Genomic DNA, 13,266 nt, shown 5'->3' on the forward strand with positions numbered 1-13,266 from the left:
TCAGCAATTTAGTGAAACTCCATCTCAAAAACAAACAAACAAACAAAAACCCAATCAAATAGGTATAATAACTTTTTCCACTGTACAGATGGGGAAACTGAGACAAAAGGGAGATTATGCCCAAGGTCAATCCTTTTCCTGAGGATAAACACCCCAGTCCCAGGACAACCTCTGCCAGTTTTGAAGCATCTTTGGGAAGCTAGGAAGGGATCCAAGCATTAACCTTTGGGACCTAGAGATCTTCCTTTCCAGTTAGGCCACAAGGTGATTTGGCAGGGTCTCATTCAGTTGCTCCCTTACTCTTCCAACTCTCCTGGGCAGGTGCCCAAACAGACAGATACTTTTGAGAGGCTTATCCTGATGGCAATTTCTCCTCACCCCAACCCCTCTTACTTCATTTTCAGATTTTCCTGCCCTTTCTCCTTATTCTGTCACATGCTAGTTGTGTGAATTTGAGCAGCTATTTAAATTCTATGAGTTTCAGTTTCCTTTCCCATAAAACACATTAACACAGCTCATAGAATTATTATGCGTATTAAGTGAGATTAGATGTGTAAAGCACATAGTAGGCACTCAATAAGTGAGTGGGTGCTGCTGCTGCTGCTATTGAGATCAGCCACATGAACAAGATAGAAGAGTCTGTTTAGCAGAAATGTACTTGGTGTCTTCCTGGAGGCTCAGAGCCTTTGGTTTCAAGCATGTCATTTTGAGTCAAGGCTGAGTACCAGGAGAAAAGTACCTGGTGGCAGCTTCATCCTGCACCCCCCACCTTGGTCTCTTCTCCATCATGCACATGCCACACCTCTGCTACACTGTTCCATCTCACATCCTTTCCTCTCCACCCCATTACCCTATGAAAGCAGATGAAGACGCAGATGTTATGGCCCCTTTGAGCTCAGTCTAATTGCCATGCTCATAAGTGCTCAGCACCGTGCTGGCGAATGAGGCAATGGGGATACATAATGTTTAAGTTCTGGTTACATTAATAAGAAGACATGGCCAAGTGATAAATAAGCCAACTCAGGAAGAAAAATAATATTAGAGAGGCTAATATGGAAGAAGAAAGACAAGGGCAGGTAGAGAGGAGAAGTGGAGTGGAACAGGAAGGTGGTATTTGTGTAGATTTGACTTGCTTCACTAGGAGCAGCAAGGACAGTGGAAAGAGCACAAGCTTAGGTGTCAGACCCAGGATAGAATCCTTCCTCAGACATATTAGGTATATAATCTTATAGAAGTTGTTTAAATCCAGTTTCCTTATGTGGTGGGGAAAGGACTAACAAGAATTAACTCCACTGAACTTCTAGGAGAGTTAGGTGTTGTAAAAGAACCAGCACAGTCCCAGGAATGTAAATGCTCTGCATGTTCTGCTCCTCTGCATGCCCTGAATTCCCACAGCTCCACAACCATGCCTACCAGAGATGCCCTGGACCCAGCTCAGACTCTTCACCTCATCCTCATCTTGGGACCCTCATTAAATCTGTAATTATTTTAGCATAGTGCATTTTCAAGAACTCATGAAGTGCCAGTCACTATGTGTGCATGCACTAGGAATAGAATATGATAAAATTTTTGTCTTTAAAAACTGCAGCTAGTGAGGAGGAGCTTATAGAGTAAGCTTATTAAGACAGACTAATCACAATTAGAAAATAGAACTCTTTTCTCTCATCTGTAGAAGCAAGAGAGGAAAAGGACAACAAAGGTGTGTGTGTGTGTGTGGTGGGGGGGGGGGGTTCTCATGAAAATTGAATGGAGACCAGTAAGATTAGAGGAAAGGGACCAGGACAGGGGAAGAGCAGAGGGGAAGAGAAAATACTGGGGAATGATATTGACCAAATTATATTGTTATATCATGTGCACATACAAATATGTAACAATGAACTCCACTGTTATGTATAATTATAATGCACTAATACAATATGGAAAAATACCCTCCCTGCCAAGGGAAAACAACTCTTTGGGAGGCTAGTATCCTGACTTCCAGTATGGGATCTACACACACACCCTCCAAACAGCTGAGGTGACCACAATAACCTCCTTTCCCTGACCTCCCTGTCTTGCCAGTGGGTTTCCTTTAGCATCTTCACTCTTCCTTGAGCAGCTGCTCCTGTGAGAGCCACTCTAGCTTAGGAGCTGTGGGTATTCAGAAGCTGGAGCTCACCTGTCAGGAGAGAAGCCTGATAATGGAGTGGCAGCTGAGAGGAGACAGGCGAAGAGAGGCCCTTTCAGGCTCAGTCAGCTCCTGGGGCTTCCACTAAGCAATGACCTCAGGCTTTAACTCTGTCTTTTCTTGGGAGTGGGAAGGATAAGTGGCCTCCAGGGCTTAAGAGGCAGAATCTTAATAAAAAAGAAACTAAGTGTTGACAGCTCTTCTGGCTCCAAGCTCTCTCTTCAGAGCTCAGGATACCTTAATGGGTCACTAACCTTGCCCCAGATGTCCTGTCATGTATCACCGACATCAAAGCAAGCCAGACAAAGACAGGAATAAAATAATGTCTGCATCTTCTATCTCCTTTCTCTCCTTTCATCCTGAAGAATCCTGGAGTGTGAAATTCAAATGTAAGTGTGCTTGCAAATTAGACAAGTCATCATTAAGTAAAACTAAAGCATATTAGGACAATGTGCCTTAAGTACATATATAATTTCTACTTCAACATCAATTACAGAATATTCACCTGCTTAAACAGTGTGTTCTCTGAAGTACACATGGGGAAGTTGCTTCTGGAGGGGAGGTATATCTTATTTAAGGTAAATGAAACCACACCCAGGGTTCCTCCTGCATTTGGGGCTGGTGATAGCTTAAGTAGCACTTATTATAATTTGGCATCTTTATGTAGTATATAGCAGGCTGAGCTCGGAGTAGACTCACTTTCAATGAATGCACTGCCTGGACTCACCTTCCAATGAATGCAGGCAAACAGAGGCACAGAGGAGGAGTGAGCCCAAGCAGATGTCTACCAAGCCCATGGGCATCTGCTGCCTGTCAACCCACAGAATCTTTACTTGTCAACCTGCTCATCTATTTCCTGTTATGTATGTGGGCAGTATGTGAGTTGAGAGAAGCATAAAATACTAGTTCCAAAATTGTTGGAGAAGTTCACTCTTAGAGTTAGCCTTTATGATCAAACTTCAAATAATCAAATACCCTAAGGATAAAGGGAGTGAGTCACATGGTTTGACTCTTCAAAAGGGCAAGATTGCTTGGAGGCTAGAACCTGCATGTGAGATAGTGCATGTTAAGTGTGGCACATAGTAGATCAGTAGCTGTGAGCCTTTATTATTAGTGCTCCGGTTAGTTCAAATGTGCAAACCTTCTTAGGTTGGATGGTGCCTTTCCAGTGAAGTTCGTCAGTGCACATCTTTCTAGTTACTCCTAAATGGATTTCGTTTTCATCAGGACATACTGTAGTTCTAGAACTACAAAAATTATTCAAAACATGAGTGAAAATTGATTTTGCAGAGGTGCTGGTCTTTATAAAGCAATCATATGTCTTGTTTCTCAAAAGAGCTAAAAGCTGCCTCTATTTCAAAGGTGAGAAGACAAAGGCCTAGAAAGACTTTGTGGCTTGCCAAGGTATCAGAAGGTCCATTTCAGAGCTGGAAGCAGGGCTCAGGTTTACTGACTCCAAATATAATGTTCTTTTCACTAGATCACACCACAATAGTGGAGCTCTAGCATATGATTTCATGAGATAGTACAACTGGCATTCTAGACATTGTGGATTTAACTGTACTATTGTAGCCAGAAGGGAGGCATACATGATATGTAAGTGAATGGGCATGGCTCTGTTACAATAAAACTTGTTAAAAAAACAGGTAGTAGCTGAGTGAGGTGGCACATTCCAGTAATCCCAGCAACACAGGAAGCTGAGACAGGAGGATCACAAATTTGAGGCCAGCTTCAGCAATTTAGTGAGACCTTTTCTCAAAATAACAAATAAAAAGGGCTGGGAATGTAGCTCAGTGGTAAAGTGTTCCTGGATTAAATTCCCAGTATCAAAAAACAAAACAAACAAACAAACAAAATCACCCAGGGAGTAGGCATAGCTTGCTAATTACTGGCTTAAGGAACTCTGGTTAATTTGAATCATCAAGAGATTCTTGAAAGACAATAACCTCAGTTAGATTTAACCTGTTGATACTCAATAGCATGAAGCCAAAACTTGAAATTAGAGCAACCTGATTTTGAACTCCTTGTTCTTTAACCTTAACACAAGTCGGATGTTCTCCTCCTTGGCCTTTGTGAACAACCAGCACATCCCAATCAATTGTGAGTTATGTTAGTAATTCCATTGTTTGTAGCTCTTACTTAAAAAATGAAACAGACCAGAAGGGACTCATTATTGATATCCATTCTTCTGATTTCTTGGACTGGGGAGGGAGGTCAGATATAGTCCCAGGGCGGGGTGGGGGTGGGGTGTTATCCCTGCTCTTGGCCTCCAAGGAAATTTCTCAATTTTTTTTTCTTTCCTGTTTTAACTAAGTTGTGATTTTTGTGAAAGATTTACCAGAAAAAAATGTGGAAAAGAAAGCAAACAAAAGAATTTACAAATATAAACAGGTGGGTTTAAACAGCTTGTTAATTAGGCTGAAAAAGAACTTGGAAGTTATCTACCCTGTTATGAGGCCGAGTCTGAGGGGCACATGGTTTGAACTGTCCTTTAGCATACTAAGTTGCTTCTCAGCTCAGGATAAGCCAGCCAAGCAGATATACCCCCCAAATTGGGGCATGTGCAGCAACAGAACTTCAACACTGTGTACTTCCAACACTGAACTTGGAAGTATGGTACAACTATTACCCTGTTACCCACCTCACCAATCCTTCCTAAAGAAACAATCATCTTAAAGTTAGAAAATAACCTTCTCATTTTGTCCAGGTTATAAACTAATGCACCATGGACCCAAAGTAGCCACAGTTATTTGGGCCCTTTACTGTTCTATATATTTTATACATTTTTTGAATGATTTGCTATAGTTTCTAAAGACTTGCGTAAAGAACAGATTTTGCTTGTTTGGAAAAATAAAGATCTGGCCACATGTTATCTTTAGGACAACAATCAGTTGAGGATGAATAGCAGCTACCCCTATTAGTTATGTAGAGCTCTATCAGACCATCAAACTTGCAAACCCTGAAATAAACCAACCAATTAAAAAAAAATTCATTTCATAGGTGAAAAAAAAGTGAAGTTCTGAAAAACAGTTTGGTCTGTCCACATTTAATGGCACATTCAAAATCAGAAGACTGGTTCCCAGTTCAATCACCTTCAGTGAGTACTACTGATTTTTCTTATGAGAATCTGAGATTCAGGGACATAACCTATGTGTCACCACTACAATGAGGGAAACAGAACTGAGAGCTGGGTCTTCTGCAGTTACACACACTATTCTCTGTTTGCTTTGCTGGGCCAGGAATTCTTAGCAGCTGTGATCTACTCCGGAGTACATAACATTAGCCAGGAACTCAAAGTGCCACCATTCCTCAGGCTCCTCACCACACCCACAGTCTGAAGTTTCTGTGCCCTCTGCACAAATTGCTGCACATTCCCAGCCTCCACAGATGCTCTCACACAGCTGAGCTATGGACAAACATTCTGTGTTTTTCTTTTGCTCATGGCCTTTTCTCTACCCATAATGGCAGTAAGGGAACAACAGCCTCTGCAGGACACTGATGTGGGAGAAGAGGTTAGAGAGAACAGTTACTGATGGCAGGAAGTCAGGCAGAGCTCCAAATTCTCCTGGCTCTCTTCCCAAAACACCGAATGGTCATGGTTAATAAACTGCTTTTTAAAAAACACAGGGTCTGTCCAGATTGACACAATTTAATATAAAAGATGGCCTAGCCATGCTCCCTGCAAGTGTAGTAACATTAATATCTAAAAACCTTGGAAACATGACTACACAGTGCCTAGGTTCATTATGACTCAGGTCTACAAATATCTTACCTAAAAGTCTCTAAGGGAATGTCTGGTTCCCTTTAATATCACAGAGATGCCAGTGACAAAACTATCACCTATGTTAGGAATGAGGATAGGAACTACAAGGGGGATGAAATAGTATAAGGTAACCATGTACATGAGATTATTCTCGTAAAGGTAGGAGGAACACAAAACCAAGGTAGTCATAAGGATAAAAAGGGGAGAAAGCAGGTGGCAACTGAACTGGACTGGAGGTGACAAGGCTGAATAACTCAGCAGGTACTTGAGCCAGAGACTCTGACCTGTATAAAGAACAAAAAAATTAACCCACAAAGGACTAGTGCTCAAATATGTGTAATATCAATGACAGCCCCAATTTTTTGGGCATATCTGCTTGGCTGGCTTATCCTGAGCTGAGAAGCAACTTAGTATGCTAAAGGACAGCTCAAACCAGGGAAGTTTCCAAGGCCTGCCTATTCCCTGCCAAGGGTCCTGGATCAACTCTTCTGCCTCCATGAGGGAGACTGCTACCATGAAACAGTAAGGATAGAAGTCAGTTGTCCTTTGTGTTCCCCTCAGGGCAATGCACTTAAAAAATTCCTTAGTCTGTATCTGGCATAAATTAAGGTGTTATAGCCAAGTTCCCAATTTCCTCAATGTCCAAGCCACACATCTACTACTATGTATAGTCCTAGTGACCCTACTGTAGTCTCTGGGACCACAAATGAAATATCAGACAGTTGGCCATGGCTATGTAAGAGATTTACTTTCAATGAGGCAGAGACTCCTTAAGATGCACCACTTACCCCAATATCCCCCTCCCCCCACTGAATATACGGTGATTATATTCTGTCAGAATTAAGTGATGATAATAATTATTCTGGGAGGTCATTTTTTATACATGCTTTTTCTCTAAACTTCAACTCCCTCACAAGCTGGGGCTAATCATTTCCTTAACTCTAGTAAGAGGGAATATACTAAATAAGCTTGGCAATAGCAGGAAAAACTAAAGCTCAAAGAAGGAAGCAATTAGTTTTATTCATTTGGAACACAATAAAATCCTGGAGTGGGGCTGAGAGCCTTTTCACAACAGGCTTGGACTTAGCTGGTTCAGTACCCAGGTCAGCACTATACCAGACTCCAGTGGAAGGACCAAGAAAGCCTCAGTAAGACTTTTTCTAACTGCTTTGTAGTTAGAAAAGTCTATAGGATGCTGTTACCCACATTCAATGAGCCTGGGCTAATAATGTAGTTCTTCGTCTTTTCCAAAAATGGGTTATATAACAAAGATCCAAATCCTTCTAATCTATCCCTAATGTAGGCTTCTTAAGTACCAGGTCCTCATGGAGAAAATATAATGGTGGGAAAGAAATGTCAGCCTTTCCAAAATGGCAGTGTGTATAGAAGAAATTACCAACACTTGATTTGCAGGTAAGTGGTCAGCAGTAGTACTTAGCCCTTCACACTTTTTGCCTGCTGGAGGCTACTAAACAGAGGCTGTCACAGGACTAAACCTCCCCTCTCCTTTTTCTTTTTTCATTTTAAGTCTCTTCCTCAGAGTTTCACTTCCTGTACGTGAAGTAAGTGCCTACTGAGCCAATCTTCTAATGGATAACAACTATAAACTTTTAACAATATGAAAAACTACTTGAAGATACTGAAGATGGAACAAAAAATCAGGCAAATTCTGGAGAGAGGCTGAAATATGCAAAGAAAGAATGGCACAAGGTGAGTGTCCCATTTTTATACTTTTGGGTCTGAGAGAAAACTGCATTCTTTCTGTGGTGTCTTCCATTGAAACAGAGCAAGTACAGCTGCTGCAAAATGTGAGAGGAAAGGGAACCAAAGAGAAAGGAGTGCCCTAAATTCTGTGCATATATTCCACTCAAATCTCTGGTGGACTTCTGAGTTATGCGCAGGACAGATTCCAGTTACAGATAAAAGAACTGAATTGATATTTGAATTGCTGCTCAAGACACAGTTTACAAGTTGAGTCCAATAAAGTTAATGCCTGCTAACATAAAAAAGAAAATCAGCATTCTTCAGAGGAATATAACAGAATCCATAATACCAACATTTACAATATTCAGGGCTCAATTTAAAATTACTCAACATATGAAGGACACAAAGAAAACAATAGTAAAAAACAGACCCATTCTGTAGAGAATAAATAATGGAACTAATTCTGAGATTATTCAGATGTTGACTATATCAGAAAAAGATTTTAAAGTAATTATCACTATGTTCAATAAAGGAAAGCAAGCTTGCAGTGAATTAAAAGAAGAAATCTCAGCAAGGAAATAGAATTAAATGGAAATTCTTTCTAGCCAAGCATAGTGGCTCATGTGTATAAAACTAGCTACGTGGGAGACTGAGGCAGGAGGACCACAATTTCAAGGCCAGCCTGAGAAATAAATAAGACTTTCAGTTGGGGAATGAGGAAATAAATTCTACTGAAAGATATCTAAAACTAGTCTTTACCTCCATGTGAGACCTACTCCTTCATGTATTTCCTTCATATTTCTGTTCTTCACCTGAGGAACTAGATCTAGATAAAAGAGTTCAATTTACCTTTGTACAAAGGCATAAATCAGACCCATAGTTACTGACGTTCTGATTTCATGTGAGATGGAAATTGGAGAATAATATTTGAAATTACCTCTGCTCAGAGATTTTGTTTCAAGTGATTTTTATTTGTACTAAAACTAAATGGAAAACTGCTCACTGACACTATAAGTAGTTATTTTTTGTATTTTGGAAGACTTGACTCAAGAGGTGAAAAGAATTTAGGGACACTTGGTAGGAAGGTGTTTTTACTTAGTAAGGTTGTAAAAGTCAGAGCTAATTGAGCTTTTCTGTCTGAAATACATGATACTTAACACCAGGCCTGATAATGGTTACTACATGGACCACATTTTTCTTTTAGAAGGTAGGACATATGCTATGCAACACTCCTGCAAGGATCTGTAGAAGGCAGGCTACATACAAATAGGGAGTGTTTTTATTAGTAGAAAAGTTCTTCTTAAGTGATTCCAACATAATATTACTAAAAGGATAGAGATAATTTGTAAGAGAAAATTTTGGGTCTAATGCTAGTCCCTTTCTCCTTTGTTCACCAAATTAACTCTGCATACTATGAGATACACATTTCAGAAAAAGTCATCTTCCCATCCAAAGACTCCTTATATTTCTACAAGCAGGACATTATAGGAAAGGGCATAATTTGGTTTCTGGATAAAAAAACAGGACCCAATTCACAGAAACTGACAAAAGCCACACTAAGAAAGATTAGCAAACAAACCTGAAATGGTTAGTTATAGAAATGGAGGTACTATTTCCTCTGGGAGCATAGATTATCAGTATTTCATTCAATTAAAATAAACCAACAATGTCCAAAAGAAAGCTCCTAAAGAATGTTCTTAGCCATTGTAATGTGCACCAACTAAAATCAGTTTTCATTATTAAAATGGACCAATGTCTCTTTTAGTTAATATTTGATTATTGAATCAGAAACAATAAAGAAGCTGAAAAACATAGTTTTCTATTATAAAGCTGATCACCGCATCACCCAGTGATACAAAATTCTAGAAACGTTACAAAATTCTTTTTTAAAATTTATTTTTTGTTATCAAAGAGAATGTCCAGAGACATTGCGTACTAAAGAATTTGTTCATGGCATTGTTTTACAAAAGTTCCTAATGGAGAGTGAATATTTAATTTCTGATGTATCCTTCACTTATTAATGATGACTTGGATGAACTGATGCAATTACTTAAAAAAAAATCCAGACAACCTTATAAAGGAAAAAAAAACAAAACAAAAACATCCATTCTCATTCTGAATCTGTTGATTGGAGTGAATTCAGTGGTCACAACACCACCACTGGCTAAGAATAAACTTCTCCACAGTATGGAGCTATTCAGGTCTTCTTGGTAAGTCACACAGGTCTCTCAGATATAGGCACCATGTTTGAAGTCTCACATAAAATGTCTGTGTCACTTAAATTACACAATGTGGCAGTGTTTGTTTCATGGGGACATAATATTTATAGAAGGGGTAAAGTAGAAAACAATCTGTTTGCATGTTATATGTGAGTACATTATTGTACTGTGCATGGGTTTGAGGGCACTGCAGCCCTTGTTAAAGAGGAATTCCACCAATGAAGCATTTGTCAGTTCCTAGTTGCTCTTGGTGCCAATGGTATCTACCATTTAACCAATGTTGTTAGGTCAGGGCCTTCTTCATCTACTGCTTGGTTGAAATGGTTTGAACTGAGTTTGGTTGTTCATCTCTTACACCTGAGCTTTATTTTTCAGCCTCAGGATATGTGGGGTATTTGACGGTTTCAATTTTCTCTCGGACTTTGTAGGAGGGATAGAGGCCTGTTCTTCCCAGTTTTCTGTTGACACCTTTAGAATAGCCATCCCAATGATTTCCAGCCACCCCAATGATATCTCCAGGTTCCATGGGGATTTCTTCTTCAGTTCGAGGTTGGTGAGGATAAATGGCAATCTGGTTGTGGGCATTCTGGCCCCCAAAATAGTAGATGTCATCTAAAGAATGGAAGTTTGCAGAGGCATCAGGATGCAGTGTTTGCATGATTTCATAAGCAACTCGACAGACCTTGGAAAGAAATGGAAAAAAGTTTGTTAGTACAGTATATAAAATCTCTCTTTCATAACAAACTGAAAGTCCTTGGCCAAACATGAACTCAAATACTGAGAGGGTTGAGAAGTAGTGGCTTTTAGTCAAAAGGTTTCAATCCATTTGCTATCAGATGATGGTATAAGTCATTCTTCATTTCTGGGCTTATATCTTTTTAAAGAATGTACACAAAAGATTATTACAATTAAGGTGGGGGGGCTATCTACATATCATGCAAAGTAATTTAAAAATATGAACCAGTTAATTTTAATAAGCATTTATTAAGAGTTACACAGTTATATAGGCTGGGCACTGATTAAAAAAATAAACAAAATGAGTAACCTAGAGTTTGTGCCTAGAATTTAAGGTTTAGGATTAGGACTACAAATACTTAATATGAATACTGTTGTTCTTTTGCCTTTATTCCCTGTTTTCAATCCCACAAACTTCTCTGCTCAGAACTTTGTCTTGGAACCCTTTTCAGTAGATTTTCATGTAATAGGTTAATTATCACTTCAACTTTTCAAATCATTCTCAAGTGAGCTAAAATACATCTGCCATTTATGTTCTATAGAGTTTTAAGTGTGTTGTTTATATGATAGCATTCTTGGGATGACATAAACTGAGCTAGCCTTTGAGGAAGATGCCTGACTAATGTAGCTTTAAGGCTGCTTATAAGACTCCTCTGTCCAAAGAATATATTCATTGTCCACTGAATGTAGATTAAATTCCACACTCTGAGCTTCCTTGAGCTTAATACTTGGTGACAGAGTTAAACTATAACTGTGACGTTAAACTATCTTTATAGAGGGATAACATTTTAAGGAATTAATAGACTCAGATAAAGTAAATGGATTCCAGAAACTTTTCTAAGAATAGGTGATGACAGAAGAGAGAACTATTTTCCTTTATACATGTTAAATTGAGAACTCAGCTTACATCAAATTTTCTTAAATCTGTAGCTATGGCCATCTCAGTTAATTAAGTTATTTTGTCCCTATTACCAATACTTTTGCATTTATTTAAAATGGCACTAATAATAATAATAATTAATCTGCTTAGTGAACAATTTTAGGACTACTCAGTAGTCTTTAAAACTGTGGCATTCATGAAGATCAAGAAACTGACAGGAGATGCTGTATTTTGGGATAGTATTAGAGCTTGAACAAAGGGTCTCACATATGTTAGGCAAATGCTCTCCCACTGAGTCACACCCTAGCCTGAGATATTTATTTACAACTGTTAGGGTCAAATGGAATCTGATTAGGTTAATCATCACTTCAACTTTTCAAAGAATCTGAATTTTAAGAACTTTCAAGAGGGGCAATTCTCAAATGCTAGATGTAAGCTGCAAATAAGATTAAGGTTAGAAATATTTTAAATTTTGTAAATATTAAAATATAAGGAATTTAAGTGATATGTTCAAGTTCTTGTGCTAGAATTTCAATTAGATTCAAGACAATTAAAAATTTGCATTCAAGTTGATTTCACTAACAAACTATTTACTGGGAATGTCATGATAGAATTGGGATAAATGGTAGAATACTAAGACTAATAAATTAAGGATTTGGATTTGGAATTTTTAAACTTAGATTCAGCCAAAGGCATGCATGGAGCAAGCAAAATTATGTGGGAACTATGGAAAGGAAGAAACCAAATACATTAACCAGAGAAATTATAGTTTTTGCTTCATAACAACATTTCAGTGGTCCCACAACACCATACAATTGACATTATCTTAGTTTACATAAGTATACTCTATGAAGTTTGCAGTGACAAAATCACTTAACGACATTTCTCAGAATGTATCCTCATCATTAAGTGACATACAACTGTAATTAAAACAAAGCAGTTATAATAACTGCTAACTACAATAATATCATAGAGGCTAACACTAAGCTTTTGCTGTTAGTATAATCTGATGTAATTCTCTTAGTATCCCCATATAATTCTATCATTTTACTCATTTTACAGATAAGGGAACTTGAGGCATTTGTTCTGGGTCACACTACCCATTAAGTGGAACATTCAGGTTTGAACCAGGGCAGTTTGTGTATGCTTATAATTGCTATATGTATTTTTTCTTGGAAATCTTTTTCTTCATGTTTATACCATAGCATCCAAAAGATATAACGTAAGATCAAGAACAGCCTTGGAAAAACCTGAGTGTCTTTCTTTAAAGTTATCTTCACCTACTCTTCTGTTGTTTCTAATCAGAAATGCAGGACCTTGTATTACTCTTAGGATGACCACAATCTCTACTGCAGCAATAAACCCTACATGGTTTCTCTTCTCCACTCATCAACGTCTTACTTTCATAAAATTTTTTCCTCTCTGTTCCACATCTTTTCGTTGCTTTCTTTTGGCAATTATCCTAATAATTAATTTGTGTTTTGGTATCAATAGTGTGTTAATCTTGGTGGGTACACATGTTTTCTTAAACCAAAGAAATAATTAATGGTCAAATTTCAGATACAGAGATTTCTGCAAAAACAAGTTGAATGCAGCTACACAAGGAGGTCCTTTATCTTCTTCATAATAATGGCCATAATGTTAGCAGCTGAGCTTAATGAGCACTAATTAGATTGCAAGCACTGTTCTGACAGTATATCCCTCCACCAACTCACTGAACTCTCACAACCAAGTGTGAGGAACTACTATTTATTCATATTTTATAGATACAGAAAACTAAGCCACAGAAAGGAATTTT

General features: G+C 38.4%; 1 protein-coding gene across 11 annotated transcripts in view; it reads right to left on the minus strand.

Annotated features, from left to right (window-relative positions):
- Positions 1 to 9,513: 9,513 nt before the first annotated feature.
- The window catches only part of Fut8 (fucosyltransferase 8), a 337,433-nt gene continuing 333,680 nt past the window's right edge, over positions 9,514 to 13,266 (minus strand). For all 11 annotated transcript variants that reach the window (XM_046461672.2, XM_058584583.1, XM_058584587.1 and 8 more), the window contains one exon: positions 9,514 to 10,535. In XM_046461672.2, the coding sequence (XP_046317628.1) occupies positions 10,218 to 10,535 (318 nt within the window). In that variant the 3' untranslated portion in view covers positions 9,514 to 10,217. The remainder of the gene's footprint in view (positions 10,536 to 13,266) is intronic.

This window comes from Marmota monax, unplaced genomic scaffold (genome assembly GCF_021218885.2).
Source record: "Marmota monax isolate L192 unplaced genomic scaffold, Marmota_monax_Labrador192_F-V1.1 WCK01_AAM20220418_F8-fsc00001, whole genome shotgun sequence".
Taxonomy (NCBI): Eukaryota; Metazoa; Chordata; class Mammalia; order Rodentia; family Sciuridae; genus Marmota; species Marmota monax.